General features: G+C 29.9%; 1 protein-coding gene across 2 annotated transcripts; it reads left to right on the top strand.

Moving 5' to 3' along the window:
* The first annotated feature begins 14,032 nt into the window (after nucleotides 1–14,032).
* Nucleotides 14,033–17,003, top strand: LOC107171097 (mediator of RNA polymerase II transcription subunit 27-like). 2 transcript variants are annotated; one of them, XM_015521327.2, is made up of 8 exons: nucleotides 14,033–14,209; nucleotides 14,282–14,564; nucleotides 14,901–15,090; nucleotides 15,179–15,323; nucleotides 15,425–15,546; nucleotides 15,628–15,721; nucleotides 16,438–16,665; nucleotides 16,738–17,003. In XM_015521327.2, the coding sequence occupies exons 3-8, from the start codon at nucleotides 14,909–14,911 to the stop codon at nucleotides 16,873–16,875; spliced, it is 909 nt and encodes a 302-aa protein (XP_015376813.2). In that variant the 5' UTR covers nucleotides 14,033–14,209; nucleotides 14,282–14,564; nucleotides 14,901–14,908; the 3' UTR covers nucleotides 16,876–17,003. The 2 variants fall into 2 exon arrangements, with proteins under 2 accessions (XP_015376813.2, XP_015376812.2); XM_015521326.2 differs by having other exon boundaries at nucleotides 14,033–14,564.
* The last annotated feature ends 874 nt before the right edge of the window (nucleotides 17,004–17,877 follow it).

The following is a 17,877-nucleotide window of genomic DNA, read 5'->3' as shown; positions in this document are numbered from 1 at the left end:
AAACCATGTGACTAGCTATTTATATATTTAAAAAAAAAATATTAACTTAACTTAAGTTAATAAGTTAATTGAAAGTTTCCATATAACTTTTAACTTAACTGAGTTAAAAAATAAAAATAGATTAACTATTAATTTTAAACTTTTTAAAATGGATTCTATAAACTTAACTCAGTTAAAAATTACCATTAACTTGCCCAGGCTTGGTATTATACTATTATTGTAAGTATTGTATTAAAGAAAAAATCAATATAATTTTGTAACATATTATTATGTAGGTATTTGAAAAAAAAACAATATATTTGTACATGCAGTAATTAGAAATACAGAAATTAGGTAGGAAGTTTATCGTTGGTCCGAAATCCTACATCATATACACCATTTTCTTCTAGATGAGTCTGTCTTATTTTATAAATCACACATGATGGAATTACAATCCTATTTCCCTTTCCAATCGTTGTTCATGCTGTTGGCTCGCGTTCAGCTTTCTAATTTGATAAAAGAAAATGCCTTCACGGCCTAAAACAATTTGTTTAATATTTGAAAGTAGGTATATTAATAAATAGTACGTTATGTTGGTATTGTCATTTATTTTACATATAAATCATTTGAATGCAATGTGACATTTTATTACTAGGTAGTTAGGCCCGTCGGCTCTAACACAAAAAACAAAACTCACCTGTGGTATGTTAGGTGGCGGATTTCATCCCACGCGTATCGTGCCGGGGACGTAAGTAAAAACAATAATAATTACAACCGCACACGAGCGACCACCTAGCCGTACCACAACGAAGAACTCACAGTATGCAAGAGGTTTGCTGCTGCGTACAGAACAAACACAAGACAAAACCACGTTATTTGCAATAGTTCTGGTGAACAATGAACACCCTAAAAGAGGACAAAAACAATTAGATGGGCAATAATATTGCGCGAACGATACTCACCAGAATCGAATCACAAGTAACACAAAAAAGTAAAACGTGGCTTAGCAACAGCAGACGAACGTGGAAAAATTGGTAAGATCACACTGGACGATGAGCCGAAAAAGAAAACACACTTGAACATAGCCGGTTTTAACGGTAACTCACATAACAGAATGTCAGTGTCACCTGCACTACAACACGAAAAGAACAAAAAAACTAGAAACTTTGAGGTGACATCAATCTTTTGAACAACTTTATACACAAAACATTAAACAAAGAATTTTATCACAGTAACAATAGATAACGTAACGGTCTCACACACGCACTGGGTGGTCAGCACACCACAGCTGATGCCAGGTCGACCGCGCAGCAGTGACAACTACGGAACATAACAACATAATCACATGACAAATACACCTACTATAAAAAGCCATATTGGCGCGAACACATGCATTTATCCACGAAATAAATTGTTTGTAAGCTAAGTATCGCCAGACTTTATTTTGGTGTTCACTTTTACATAAAACTTTTTTTTCTGTTTGTTTTTAGACTTAAAAATCGTTTTATGACGAGAAATATTTAAAACGTCTTTGACTAAAACTAGTTTGTTGAATAAAACATTGTCACACAACCAACTATTCCACTAACTTGTTTTACTTTTTCACTTTCTTGATCCGTCGTCATAACTACGCACTGACCACATTTGCACCAATTTACTATTTCGATTATCTACGACAGTAAGTACTTACTATTTTTTGCATCAGTAATTTGGTGAGACAATTTGCTTTTTTTATTGCTTCCAGAAAAAAAAGATTTTATGTCATGTGAGTTTCTTTTAAATTTTCGTACTTTACATGAGTTAACATGTCTACTCCAATTTAAATCATTCATTGAAGAACTTAATTTACCGCAATCACATTTACTAATATAACTCATATTTAAATATTTTTAGTAGAAACTATAAAGTAACTTACTTCACAAATCACAACTAGACAATTTAACTCTAAATAATATGGTTACTGGTTAAAGCTTTATAATTTTGTAAAGTTTAAACATAAAACAAACACAGTTAAGCAGTTTTATATAATGTCACAGACCACAGTATATTTGTATAATAGCTGGCTAATTATATTAGTGAAGGCGCAGTTGATTTTCTAAGATAGTGTTGTATCACAATCTATAGAGTATAGGAATCAATAGCTATTTATGGACACTATGTTGCATTGTTGATAACATAATAGATGGACGGTAATAATGTAGTATAATTAATTATGGTAGTGGGGTAGATGGTCGCCGGTCGGCGGATACCTTTATTGGTTGATGGTTTCTATTATTATTTTTGTTCTGTTCAAAATATTTGTTTCTAATGTTTCTATATACGATATCGGATATACCATATACGTATGTACATAAAATAAGTATACTTAATTCTTAAATGTATAAATAATAGTCGATAAGGCAGTATTAACATTCATGTAATATATTAATATGGGTAATAAAGTATTTTAATTATTAAAAATAAACGTGCTTAAAAAGTCAAAACTCAAAAGACAAATGTCAAAATAATAGAAAAAGTGATAACTAAAAATATAAACTAAGTATATTAAATAATAATTCATTTAATTATAAACTATTCAGTTAACAGAAATAGTACATGAACACTAGTAGACAATAAACTCAACAAAAATAACAAATAAGTCGCTCACTCTGACCTGAATACTTAATAAAGTAATGACTGACTGCTGACTAGTGCTAAGCAACTGACACCGATTTCTGCGCTAATAGTTGTTACTGTTCTTACTATTGATTGTATTATTATTTATTATGAACTATTTAGCGTTTATTGTTCAGGGTTCAACGAAAACATTGATGTTTAATACCAAATATTCTCAATGCCCAATGGGCAATATTACTTAATAATTTGTGATCCTATTCCTATTAATTTTCATCTAAAGACCCACCCCCCAGCCAAATTTTTATATGTATGGCAGCTGCCATACATAAACATGGACTTCGGCGCCACTGATGATAATAGTGATATTTGAATTACATTAAAAGATTTTATTATGCATCAATTAAATTCTGAAGATTCTTCAGTTAATAATTCTATAAATCGGCCAAACTCTATGGTATCTACTTTAGATATTTTATTCCCTCAAAATGATAATGGTGAAGTCAATCAACAAAACGAGCAGGAAAAATACTTAAAAGAAAATAGTATCAACAAAAATGCTTGTCCATTAACACGGTGGGCTGAAAATAGTAAAAGATACCCAATGATTTCGAAACTTGCTAAAAAAATTTTATGAAAGAGCTTTTTCCACTGCAGGAAACTATTTCCTCAAAAAGAAATTGTCTAGCTGGTGAAACAGCAAAATGGCTAATATTTCTTTCGCATAATGCAAAATTATAGTTTATATATTATTTATTATTATTTTATTTATTATTGTTTTGTTGACTGTTGTAATAAATAAGTTATTTATTTTTATTTTTAAACGGTATATACAATCTGTTCCTTAGGAACAATAAGAATATGAGATAAATGATAAACAATACATGAAAAAACTTGATGGGAGGGGTCACCCAGTGGGATACACGTCATAATGTCGCGGTAATTTTGTCGCTGTAAAAATGTCGCTATAAAAATGTAGCGGTTAAAATGTCGCGAATAAAAAAATATCGCGATGTCAAAAATATGATTAATATAGGTAATACTAATATATTATAATTAGGGTTCGGATTTATATGCAAAAATATGTTGCCAAAAATTGATTTTATAGACTACAGAGTAGTACTACACAATACACAATACCTATTATACGTAAAACGAACACAGATTACAAACTGCTCGTCGCAGTGTTCATTATCGCATTTATATTTTATATTGATATTTTAAAATTGTTAAGAATTGTTCGTTTTAATCCTGTTGTACTCGGAAATTGACCAGCTATATTGGAAGTGGTCTAAAATCATAAATTAAAAATAATTATTATATATTATAATTATTATTATATTATTATATATATATTATATTATTATATATATTATAATATATTATATTATATTATTATATTATTATATATTATTATTATTATTTTATACTATGTTTATAAACTATATACCTGTAATGTCAGTGTTCCTAATACAGAATGGGTACTAAGTTGAGTAGTTTTTGCAATATTTTTAAGTCTTGCCATTGCTTCTTTAGCTTCAACTTTTGCAATATCGGCCACATGGTTATGTTCAGTAGTATGAACTACACTTAGTCCAGATGAATGTAATCGACCGCGAAATTTCTTTGAATTATACTCTACGCACTTCCAAATAATTTTATTTTCGTTTTCTCTTTCTTTCTTGTATAAAAAAGAATTAAAATTCAGTAATTTTCCATTTTTTTGGTTTATTATATACTCAAATGCCATAATGTACAGATTATATTATATTATAGAGTTTCTGTTACGGTTGCAGATTACACACTAATATGTATACTGAACTTTATTTTCGTTTTATTACCTATGTTACTTTAATCTAATCTAATCATACCTACGACCGAATGAAAACCGGAACTGTGAGCCACATCGGCGACTACGGCGATATATTACTACCTGCGACATTTTTGTTTTGGCGACATTTTTATCGCGGCGTTTTTGCTGCGATCTTTTTAACACGACATTTTTACCGCGACATTTTGACGCGACACCCACCCAGTGGTAACACTGCCCTTACTTGAAATACTTGGTGATGTTATATTTTATATATTATATATACATATTTTTATTTTTATTTTTTATTTATTTTTTTTTTTAATATATTGCTATTTTAGATTACTCGTTGAGGAGATCACGACACCATTTCCTTTTTAGCCTCCTGGGAGGGTTGCCAGGAATTGTGAAGGTAGCGAGGTTTGAAATGAGGGGATTTGTATGAGAAGGGAGTTTTGAATGGAATCGCTTGTAAAAGGTTACTGCTTCTTGGTGGACAAAATATATTATGAGCCTTGTATTAAATTCTCAAATCTTAGAATTAAAAAGAAAAACTTTTATGAATTTCGATCTAAGATAATTTGAACATCGCCGTAATTTTTATGTATTTAGTGAAAATTTGAACTTCAAATGCTAATAAAAAATAATCGTGCCTATGTATTTTTGTAATTTTTTAATCACTATATGAATAACTTATGAGGTACTTTGTATTAAATTTTCAAGTATTTTGATAGGGCCAAAAAAAGTTAATCGACACTTCAAAAAATAATTTTCTGAAAAATTTAAAATTTCAGTTGTCTATAAATATCTCAAAAAAAGTCAAAATATTTTGAAAATTAAATCATGTAAAGAAAATGTCAATCGGTAAAATTTTAAGTATCTACTATTTATACTTTTTGAATAATAACAATAATATTTAAAATCGTTTGAGGATAAATATGTTATCGTTACGCTATTTCGTAAAAATTTAAAATTCAAACGCACTTAAATGTATTCCTATAGTGATGCTTTGAGTTTTCTCTATAGCTACTTGAAGGAAAACTTATGGAAAACTTAGTGTTGTATTTTTAATCCTTAGTTATAAACACACAAAATTTTATGATTTTTCAACTTCAAAATTACTTGCAAATTTTCGCGTTTTCAACATATTTCGTAAAAATTTGAACTATAAATGCTTATAAAAAAAAAATTGTGACTAACGATTTTTAATTTTTTTTAGCTACAATAAGAACAGCTTATAAGGAACCTTGTATTAAATTTTCAAGTTTTTTTGATCGTCCAACATTTTTTTACCGACACTTCAAAAAAAAATTCTCAAAAAAATCGAAAATTTCAGTGGTCTATAAATAACTCAAAAACTTTTTGAAAATTAAACTGTATATATATAACACTAACATAAACATTTGGTGAAAATTTAAAGTATTTACAGTGATTAGTTTTTGAATTACAACCATATAAAAATGACCAGTGCCGTAGAAACCGCGGTGCGGGCGGTCCATTGCACCGGGGCCTCGCGTTGAAATTTCTAATATGTTATATGAGGCCCATACTTAAATAAAATAATATAAGAATTAAGAATCCATGCTAACAACAATTTTTTTCATAAGATCATAATATAATGATAATGCCGTTAGCACTTTGTTATTTTAGTATAATATAGCACCGCCAGGCTTCAAATTAACACTCCCGGTTCCCATATAATAGCATGTAATAATATAATTATTTTTAAATGTTTTGAATACATAATATATTATGTACAGTATAGTTGCTTAATAGCTTAAATAAATAAAGAGTAGCGATTACATTAACATTTATACAATTTCAACTTTATTATTAGTTATTAATTTGTCTATAGTATAGAGTATAGACTATATACAAAGAATTGAAGAAAAATTAATTTAAATTGTAATTAATTATATTTGACATTTAAGAAGTAAGAATATAAATAAGTAAAAATTTAAAATTATTGGAATGTAGTTTATCATATTATTAGTGGGGTTGTGGATTGTGGGGGCTATAAGCCTCTCACAAATCTGTGTACCATCAATTATATCAGCACCCCCTACATTCACACCCAATGTGCGCCTTAAAAGGGGCCACAAATTTAATTTGCACTGGGGCCCATCTATTTCTAGCTACGGCACTGTGACCATGACAGTTTATTGATATAAGCTATATAGTTTGACAGTTACACATACGCTCATAAACCGGTATTTTTATATTATATTATACGTATTGAATTCCGTATTAGTTTCGAATTGTATATGCGAATGTTTCACCATGAAGCTTATAAAATCGAATAAACGAAATGATAAAAAATTGCTCTACACTTTTCAAGAAATTGAGACGGACAAGGCAAGAATGTTGGCTGAGGTGGTAGAAATTAATCGAAAAAAAGGTAAAACTGAAGTTTAATTGAATATTTTATGTCAACGTTTTTATGAAGTCAAACCTGCAGATATTCCTAATTTTTTTAAGCAAACGGGTTAGCCGTCCGCCGTCCGAATAATGGTCGCGTGACCCTTATCAGGTGAGAAGAAGGGCTGCATCCGAGTTCCGTCCCAATTATAAAAATTGGATTTTTAGATATACTAGTTCCGTCCAGTTTTTTTGACGGATATACCAATTCCGTCCCGTGTCAAATCGAATTTAACAATATCACATTATTTAGATATAAAGATAATATGATATCAGTTATCGCACAAAATAATCGAATTTAATAATATCATATTATTAAATTATTTATTATTATTATATCATTATATTATTTAATTTATTAGAAATAAAGATAATATGATTTCAGTTATTGAACCAAATAAACTTTTCAGTCGTTATTTTTTGTGCGTGTCCGTGCTTCGTTAATGTATATTAAAAATGGATAGTCTACAATATATGTACAATGAAAAAGGTAAAATGTTAATTATTAAAAATGAATTTAAATTTTGTTTTCACAAAGAGTTGAATAACGATATTGAACGATGGAAGTGCATTCGAAAACAATGCAAAGCATATATAAAAATTGGAAAGATAACTAAATTTATAATAATTAAAGAGCGGTTATTTAAGTTCTTTAATGCTTAAAATATAATGCTAATATGTTCTTAAAAACGCTAAAATATATATATATATATACGACTAAATTATGAAAATTATTAAGGACGGAATTAGTATATACCTTTTTTTAACTGGGACGGAATTGGTATATACCTTTTTTTTTAACAGGGACGGAATTGGTATAAAAAAAGGTTCTCGGGACGGAACTCGGATGCAGCCAATACCGGCTACCTTTATAAATACGTCTTCGAGGGACACGGCTCTGCTACTTTGGGCACTTTGGCTATTCATGATGGCGATGAGTTGTTAAGGTAAGCAGATTCAATCATTTATTGTTTTCATACACAGAGTTTATAGTATCATATACAGCTTTCAATGTTATTAGTGTTATTACCATTATATATTTCAGCTATGTCAACTCACGGTACGTTGGGCTGCCTGAAGGTATATGGCGGTTGTTTACGTATGAAATGCACAAGAGAAGTCACACAATCATTAGACTACCGGTCCACCTAGAAGATCTTCAGACTGTGTACTTTGCTCCTGGACGTGCTGAAGAACGGTTACACGATGCTAACCAGCGTCGTACGAAACTAACGGAGTTTTTACACTCAACATAAACGACGAGGAGGCAAGACAGTACCTGTATCACGAGATACCGGTACATTACACTTGGAACCAAGCGAACAGGAGATGATCGCCGCGGCGACGACGGATGGCCAACGAGACGTTGGCTCATATGTATGCCGTCAGCCCAATGGATCAGCACCGATTCCACCTATGACTGTTGCTGTTTCATCGTAGAGGCCCACAGTATTTCCAAGACATAAGGACGGTCGAAGGGATCGTACATGAGACGTATGAGGCTGCGGCAATCGCTCTCATAGAAGACAACCAGGCATGGCATGCGTGCATGGAAAAGTCTGCGGCGTTGGATACTCCCCGGCAACTTCGGTATCTCTTCGTCACGATACTGGTGCACGGCCATCCATCGGAACCGCTAAGGTTGCACACGAGCAACGAGGAGAGCATGATGGAAGACTTCAATCTCCGTTTGCAGAACGTTGACCGCGCGAGGGCGGCGACTCTGAACGCCATTGGAGACCTTCTTCGGGTACACGGAAAAATACTCGGCGATTACGGTTTGCCCAACCCGGACGTCCGTCTACTGGAACCGGAACAGGATGATCAACTGTTCAGTGTAATAGACGCGGCGGCTCGCCGGGCACAACAAGTGACCGACATGAATAACGAACAGAGAACAGTGTTTGACCGCGTCATGGCGGCAGTCTACGACAACCGAGACGTGGCAAAAACATTCTACGTCGACGGACCCGGAGGTACCTGTAAGACGACGCTTTACGGTTGCCTCATATGGACGCTCCGCAATCAAGGACGATCCGTATTGTGTGTGGCATACACAGGGACAGCCGCGTCGCTAATGGACGGTGGCATGACTGTGCACTCGACGTTCGGATTGCCGTTTGGAACGCTGACCGACGACGACACATCCAACATCACCATGCAGTCCTTGCGCGCGCAGAGGATACGCGAGGCGGCACTCATCGTCTGGGATGAATCACCAATGTCGCCGGGAACACAGCTCACGATCGTCGATCGTTTGCTCGGGGACGTCATGGGATCACAAACACCGTTCGGCGGTAAACCGATCCTGTTCGCGGGCGACTTCAGGCAGATATTGACCGTCGTGAGAAGAGGGACAAGAAGTTCCATCGTCCTGGCGTCATATTTAAATTTTTAGATTAATAATGTAGAACCTCAAACAAAAAGAATCATGGTAAAAAAATACATGCGATTGACCATATTATTTTGGTTATTTATTTACTTATATCGTTGATGACTGATAGCAAGACAAATATATACACCAAACTATTGACTCTATACTTTTAAATCACTGTACAAACGAAGGCAGTACATATATAGCCAAATAAGGCAAGAGTGGATTGCCCAATCGGCTATCGACTTACACTGGTGATGATTGATAGCTAGACAATCGGTCTACACATTTTTACATACCTCTAGCACAGGTAAAACACTGGGGGATTGTTTCCAACCAACTCACAACGGCCGAAGCGGATTGCTTGAAGCTGAAACTTTCAAACATTGCCACCAAACCTCCAAGCCTTATCACCAATTCTTATCACAATCACAAATCCTAACCTCAATCACCTACATAAACTTTCGACTTTTATAAATCCAACGACTTGACCCCAAAATCGACATCCACTTTCAGCGATTCCAACGGGCCTCCGAGTTTCCGATGGCAGCTAGTCTTATATAATAAAACGCTAAGGTCATCGACAAATCCCACGGGAGGCGCTGCCTGTACTCCGCGTTTCTTCCATGACATTATTCTACTTGACGCGCTTTTTCTCCCGTATCTCCCTCTTTCCGTTATCGCTTTTCGTGTTTTCGCGCGTGGATATATTATATTGATGATTATTCAAATACCTTTATTAACTAAAAATATTACTTTTCCCGAGTTATTCCATCTATATTCCTACTATCATAAAAAAAAATGATTTTAATAATAATAAAAATATATTAATCGTGTTTTATCACAACTATAATAATACAACATAAATATTGTTTTAATAATTAAAAATATAAGTAGTTTGAATTCACCGATTGGATAGACATTTTTCATGTGTATTGCAATACATTTAACTCATAGATAGGAGTTTAAGTAGGAGCTTGGTGTGTCAATTGTTTATGACAATATTGTTACATACACGTAAGTAATAATAAGTAAACATAAAAACACTACAATAAACTCAATTTCAATCTCTTAAAACATACATGTAATATTTATATATACTAATATATTGTATTACCAAGTTTAATTACTTCAATTCATATTATAATTCTACTATTGTCTGTTAATTTTCTTAACTTATTAGTCCTACGAGTAGATTAGGTAGGCATCGTAAAGCTTGATCGAATCCCGCTCCGATGAAATTTGGACCATGCCTAAGCAGGCAAAATGTATTTTTGGCATTTTTTTCTTCAATATTTCTTTGTATTACTACTACTACTACTAGTAGTAGTCTACTACTATATAATAATTGATTTTATATCAACGTTTTAAACCTACCTCCTACAAACAGAATACATATAATATATTATAATTGTTTTTAATATATCAACGTTTTAAACCAATCTTCTAAAAAGACAATAGATATTACAGTAGTCACTCGATAATTCGAAATTCAGGGGACCGAGTTAATAATTCAATTTATAGAGGTTTTCGATTTACCGAGTGTTTGAATAATCGTGGGAAAAAAATTAATTTGAATTAAAGATAGGTGGAAAATTGTATATATATACATATATATATGGTTCTAAAAAAAAAAAATAAAAAAATAAATACATATATATATTAGGTACCTACGTTTATTTTGACATTTACTTATTATAAAAATTATTAATTGATATTTATTTATTATACAATATATTAATATATTTTACCCTTATTAATTGATATTTATTTATTATACATGTTATTATATTTTACATAGGTATTATTAAAGAAATCTGTTATTTTTTTTTGTGAAAAAATGTTGGCCACAATTTGTTCCATAGCGTTGTCTAACTTACTGATACCATTGAACATTGTATCGCATCTTTTTTCGTCCATTTCAGATTGCTCAAAAAATTTATGTAATCCTGACATAAAAAAATTTGTTTCTTTTAACTCTTTAAGTTGGTAGCAAACAACTTAGATTTTTCTTTTACAATAGGTCCTGATATTGGAATATTATTTTGAATATTAGTTTTTATTACGAGTTCGTTAAAAAGATTGTACATAATTTTTATACATATGAACTTACATAATCGTGTTTAAAGAAAATCGAATTATAGAGGTTCGTTGAAAAAAATTTTAATTGTAGAGTGTGCCTCACCGACAGGCATTTCGAATTATCGAGGGGACTATAGAGTGACTACTGTATACATGTATATATATATATATATATATATATATATATATATAATGCTACATTATGCTCACTTTAATGATATCCTTTGCTCTCAACAATGATGTAATGTAATTATTTACATTACAGTCATATATTAATTATATACCTATATTGTTATTGCTACTAAATTAACGTACCTAAGCAAATATTATATTTATTATATAATATGTATATTATAATGTAATGTACAGTAAATATAGGTAGGTATATCACACTGTTATGAGAATGCACACCATTTAATTTTTTAATATATTATTTTATTATTAAAACAGCATTTTAATAAATAAAAATATAAGTAGTTTGAATGCACAGATCGGATAGACATTTTTCATGTGTATTGCAATACATTTAACTCATAGATGAGAGTTTAAGTAGGAGCTTGGTGGGTCAATTGTTTATGACAATGTTGTTATATACATGCCAGTAATAATAAGTAAACATGAAACACTACAATAAACTCAATTTAAATCTCTTAAAGCATACATGTAATATTATACTAATATATTGTATTACCAAGTTTAATTACTTTAATTCATATCATAATTCTACTATTATTTGTTAATTTTCTTTACTAACCTTTCAATTGACTTATATATATTAATATTATTTTTTGCAATATTTCAAACAACTTTCAAAACAAGAAAAGATATAATGTGATATATATGATAATAAATTGAATTTAAATTCCTCAAGTGGTGTAACTATGCTTAAAATATTGTATGATTTATCATCATTTTTATGTAGTTGGGATGCAAACATGTATTATAATTTATAAATGATACATATATATATATTATAAATAGGTATCATTTTACTACTTTATAACTTTTTTTTAATTTTATTGTGTTTAATGTATCAAAATTTAAAATATAATAAAATTAATTGATACCTATGTTTAATTAATAAGTACAATTGGCAAATCATATTTTTTTCTTACCTACTTATTTTATTGCAATACCTTTAGGCTACCCTTACCTAAAATAAGCCATTGGTTACACTAAATAAATTCCAATTCCTTAAAACATATAATATGCTGTCTTCAGTATTATTCAATAACCTATAGGCTACACAACTACCAGCAGTAATTTGTTCGAACTTATGATGACATGTGTTATATGTATATAATTGTAATATTAGTTAGGTTCGGTTATATAGGTATATAAAAAAAATTAACTAGGAACACCCTTGAAGAAAAACACATATATAAAACATAAAAGGAATATCTTTTATATTACTCATTTCAACAATGCAAATGTAACAGAAACACAATAAAAAAAATCATCATTGTATTAATACTTATTACTAATTTGTGACTAAATCATACTCTGTTAATCATAAGAATTTCTACACGGCATGCACACCATTTTAATTGTGATATTCATTAATTTTTTAATTCACTTAATAAGTCTTTATTATTATTCATCGTGAATTTCTAACTGATGTCACACATGCATATATATATAAATTTAAATTGATTAAATAATTAATTTTTGCTATCTTAAAATATAGTAAGTTTCATACACAAATCATTATAATTTCAAAAGCACATACCTACCTACTATGGCCAATATTTGTAATTGATTTTCAATTTCGTTGTATACCTATATATAATATTATATTTGATTTCTATGTATTGCTGTCAACGCACAAATTGGTTAATTAATTAGAATTATTATTTTTTTTTTAAATATAACTAATGATTGTAAGAATTGTGACGTTAAGTACAGCGTTTAACTTATGTATTTTAATATTGTTCAAAATGTCTAGCAAATCATCAATGATCATATTTATCATTATTATTATTCTATTAGGTACTACTTATTAAAACTAAAATTGTAAAAGATTGTGATGGATAATATTAAAACCACTTTTAAAACCAAAAACTATAAGCATGTGTACAACACACATATATTATACATTACATTTAATTGATGTCGGTATATAAAATTAATGCGGATTAATATAATATATGCGACCGGAGACGGTAGGCGAAGGGAGCCGCTATACTTGATAATTTTATTATTTAACTGTTAAAAATTAAAAAAAAAAAAAAATCAAAAAGTAGTTTATTGATGTTTTTTTGTTAGATATCACGTATTTTTGAAAAAATGAATGTTTTATAGTTTTTTTGGTATAACTTCCAAAATAATGATTTGCGAGAATTTCGGAATAAGACTTTTGTGTTCAGTGCTTTAAAACACACATTTTGGAGAAAAAAAAATCGAAAAAATCGCGTGGGTACTAAACTGCATTTGTTCCGAAACTTTATTTCCTTCCTTCACTTATACCTACGCACGTAAGTAGTACGCAATCCACTGCAAGTGTCTGATAGGGCAATAGAAGCTTAGAATTTTCACTTACGTTCTATGAGCGTATCACTATCACAGCAACATTGTTGGTATACCTCCACCACACAACATAATATACAAGTTGGTAGTAATATTATTATGAAACTGTGGTGGGCTACCTCCAAAATCCTTCTCCTCGTCGGTTTCTCCCTGTGTCGATTGGCAACACTGGCCCACAGGACTTGTTGCGCTGTCGTCTGCCCCATGATGAAAGATATTATAGGTACTCACAGTCAAGAATGAAAAATGTGGTGACAAATAAAATCACCGGTAGCGCTGAAAACATTCCGTGCCCAGCTTGAATAACCTTTTAGCAGCCGTCCCCCACCGATCGTGACAACTCCAGTCCATTATATTATCATAGTCAGTGGATAAACCTAAATCGTGATCTACACCCCGACGTCACGGTAATTCGAACGCCTTTATATTATATTGTTTACCGATCTGCGTAGAGTACAGTGTGAATCTCAACGTCTTAGATAAACGGATACCGCGTCCACGCTCCGTCACGAGGCTTCGAGTCTGCACAAGTAAGACAAACGTCACCACGAATTTCCTCTTTCCACGGTCTACGCAAACAAAACACGTGTTTCTCCTATCAAAACACATCTTTCGGTTCAAACAAGGTTCGGTCATAAGACGATTTCGCATTCCATTAATCTCGGTAAACAACAATCCGTCGTGTTATTAATTTTTATGTTGGCCACGTGCAACGAAACACACAAATTCATCACTTAGAACTTGGAAGCACTAAAAGCAACGGTAAGCAACACTATCGTTAATCGTGATTCAACAAAAAAATGTTGTAGAATTGTTTACAATGCGTGTTGATTGTAATTTAAAATATATACTTGTTTAGTAATTAAGTAATTAATACTCTATAGATAATATTGGTTTTGGGCAATTGTTTTTATTTCAAAATAATGCATTTAGTAGTATTGTTCATTACTCAAATCGTTAAATAAATATTGATTTTTAATGATAAATTAGTTGTACCTTGTACAGTTTTCTTTACCTTGTTAAATACTATTGTATTCTCCAAAAGAAACCATTTAATATTCTGTTTTCTTATACATCTGCTTTTATGATATAACACAGATAACAATATGGAGTTGAATTCTATGCAAGTTGCCTTAAATACTGTTAAGACATTAAGATGTGAGCTAATGCAGCTTTTTATTGGAATTCATGAAGGAGTAAAAGATGATGGTTCACAAACAGACTCAAAAAATAATCGTTATTTGCATTCTATGAATGAAATGATAGGAAAACTCGGACTCCGTATGAGGTTTGGTTCATTTAAAGTACATTTTTAATAATTGCTACAATTTAATTCACTCAAATTTAAATGAATGTGTATAAATTGTAATTTTTAGGGATCTTGAGCAAGTTGTTGGGTCCTTGTCTAGTCCTCCAGGTGCTATGTCATTATATAACACATCATTTTTAACGCAAGAAAGCACATCCGATCGACAAGCATTGTACATTCCTCTCGTGTCTTCTCATAAATGGCTTGACAAAGTAATACAAATTTTAGTTAATCATAGTTTAATTTAATTTTAATTTTAATCAACCATAGGTACATTATTTTATGTTTAATTGACCAAGTTATATGATTTCAGGTACATAAGTTAAGTTCAAACGCTGTACAAATTTTAAGTCAAAATTCTTTAAAAAAATCCTTTTACAACTCCAGTACAAATAAAAAAAAACAACAGTCTAGTTTGCACAATATATCACCACAGTAAATGTCTTGTTATATTCTATTGATTTATAATAATTTGTGTTTAGTTTAATTAATAAGTTGTCTAATAATTATTTTTAGAGCTGTTGATGTATTACTAACTAATATTAATCGGATGTTTCCTGACATGAGTATTACAATAACAAGGCCCAGTGCATCAAATGTTATTCTATTGGTAATTTTGTTTCAATATTATCTATATACTTCACTATTTAAGTAAAACACAACAAATAAATATTATATATCATTAAGATTGTTGACAATGTTATTGAAAAAATGCAGTTTAGTGATTGTTTTTTTTTTTTAATATATATATTTTAAGGCACTGTGTCTTGGCATTTAATTTAACCTTAATGAATGTTTCACAAAAAAAATATAAGTTACTCCAAAAAACCATTGTAATCTCAATGAAATATATTAAATTATTTTTTAAAATTATTCATCAAATAATGTGTGTAAGTAAAAATAAGATTTGGGAAACTTAAAACAGATATTAATGTTGGTTAAAATTTTATCACAATGTTATTATGTATAAGTAACATAATGTTACTTAGCAAGTCCAACGATCAAAATCTAATTTTTCTCACACATTTAGTGTAACAATAAAAAATGATTTTTCTTATGCAATTTTTATTGAGACCACTATAGTTTTCCATATAATTTTACATGTATAAAAAAGAGACGATTTTTTCAAGAATATTTAAATTTAGTGTCTAAAACAAACATTTAAAAAATTTAATTAAAAAACTAGCATTAGTACTAAATAATTGAATTTATTCCATATTAAGTATTAATTACTTAGAATTTAGATTAGTAATTTTATGTAATATTTTCTTAAAAAGTAAAACATGTTCAAAACTAAAAACTAATTAAATTTTTGTTTATATTTAGGTTGGTTTAAGTAAAATTTTACAAGCCGTTATATCATTTAAAGGACTTAGGATTGAATTGGTTAATATTAAAGGATATGATGAGCCTATTGATCCTAATAATTTACAACAAGAGTTTTGGAAAGATTCGAGATATCATGTTTTTCGTGAAGTAACTGATCATGCTAATTTAGCTGCTGCACATTTTTATTCACCAACATTGCCAGATTTTGCAGTTCGATCATTTATGGTAGTTTTAAACAAAAATTATTTTTAATTAAAAACATCAAAATAATAAATTATATCTTTATTTTGTTTACAGACTTGGCTCAATAGTTATTTGGTGTTATTCAGTTCGACATGCAAAACGTGTGGAAAAATAGTGCGTAAAGGATATGTAGCAACTTGGAGGGATCTAAGATCGTTAGAAACATACCATTATGAATGTTATACAGCATAATTTTATACAATTCACTGCATTTTAAAACTTAATAATAATATTAGTTAATCCTTAAATGTTAAAATAAAAATAAATGAAGTTTATGATATTTAATAAGAATATACATTACTAAACTATTTTATGATCAATTTGCTGATATTTTATTTTGATTTTGGATTTTGCATTAAATAAAATCTCATAGTGACTTTTTTAAGTGATTTTACTCATTGCACATATCATGTAATATATTAATATGTATCAACACTTTTAAAATTAATAATTGTTGTATAAGTCATTCAATATTTTAATTCTCGAGTTATGATTATGTATAACTATTCACCTTTATACATGATTATGACCACGTAACATTTAAGAACTAAAGAATCATAAAAGTATTTTTTTTTACATGTATTCGTGATATATTTGAATAACATTTGACAAAAATTATACATTTTAAAATATACAAAGTAATCTGGATGTTTATAAAATAGGAGTTAATTATTTCAATCTTATATCTATTAAAATAATGTAATAAAACATAGTAAATATGTATCATTATATTTATGGGCACTTTCAAACTATGAGTTAAATGTACAATGCTAAAAAAAATATTATTTATTTATGACACAAAAGTAAATACCAAATCAATTTGTCAAACAAAATTCAAAATTAATTCAATTTAAGTTGCTCGTTGTCGTATTATCACTTGTGAGCTGTATATCTCTACAGCTAAATATGTGTTGACAAATGACAGGGAACCATACAACAACCAAAAAATCTAATAAAATTAAACATTTATTTCAAAAATAACATTTGCAATTTTAGTTATACTCAATATTGATTCTGTCCAATTATGCTAATTCATTTTTTCTATAATATTTAAGAAAATAACATAATATCTCTCATGCAACTCATTGTTTATTTAATATATTTTAAGCTGTCTAAAATTAAAGCGTGCCTTGCCTGTGTTATTTTTATAAGTTTTTTGTATTGCAGATATCCATTGAACGTGCATTTTCAAGT

The sequence above is a fragment of the Diuraphis noxia genome, unplaced genomic scaffold (genome assembly GCF_037042655.1).
Source record: "Diuraphis noxia isolate RWA-SAM2 unplaced genomic scaffold, SU_Dnox_SAM2 contig0001, whole genome shotgun sequence".
NCBI lineage: Eukaryota > Metazoa > Arthropoda > Insecta > Hemiptera > Aphididae > Diuraphis > Diuraphis noxia.
This window is presented reverse-complemented; position numbering and strand designations above follow the sequence as displayed.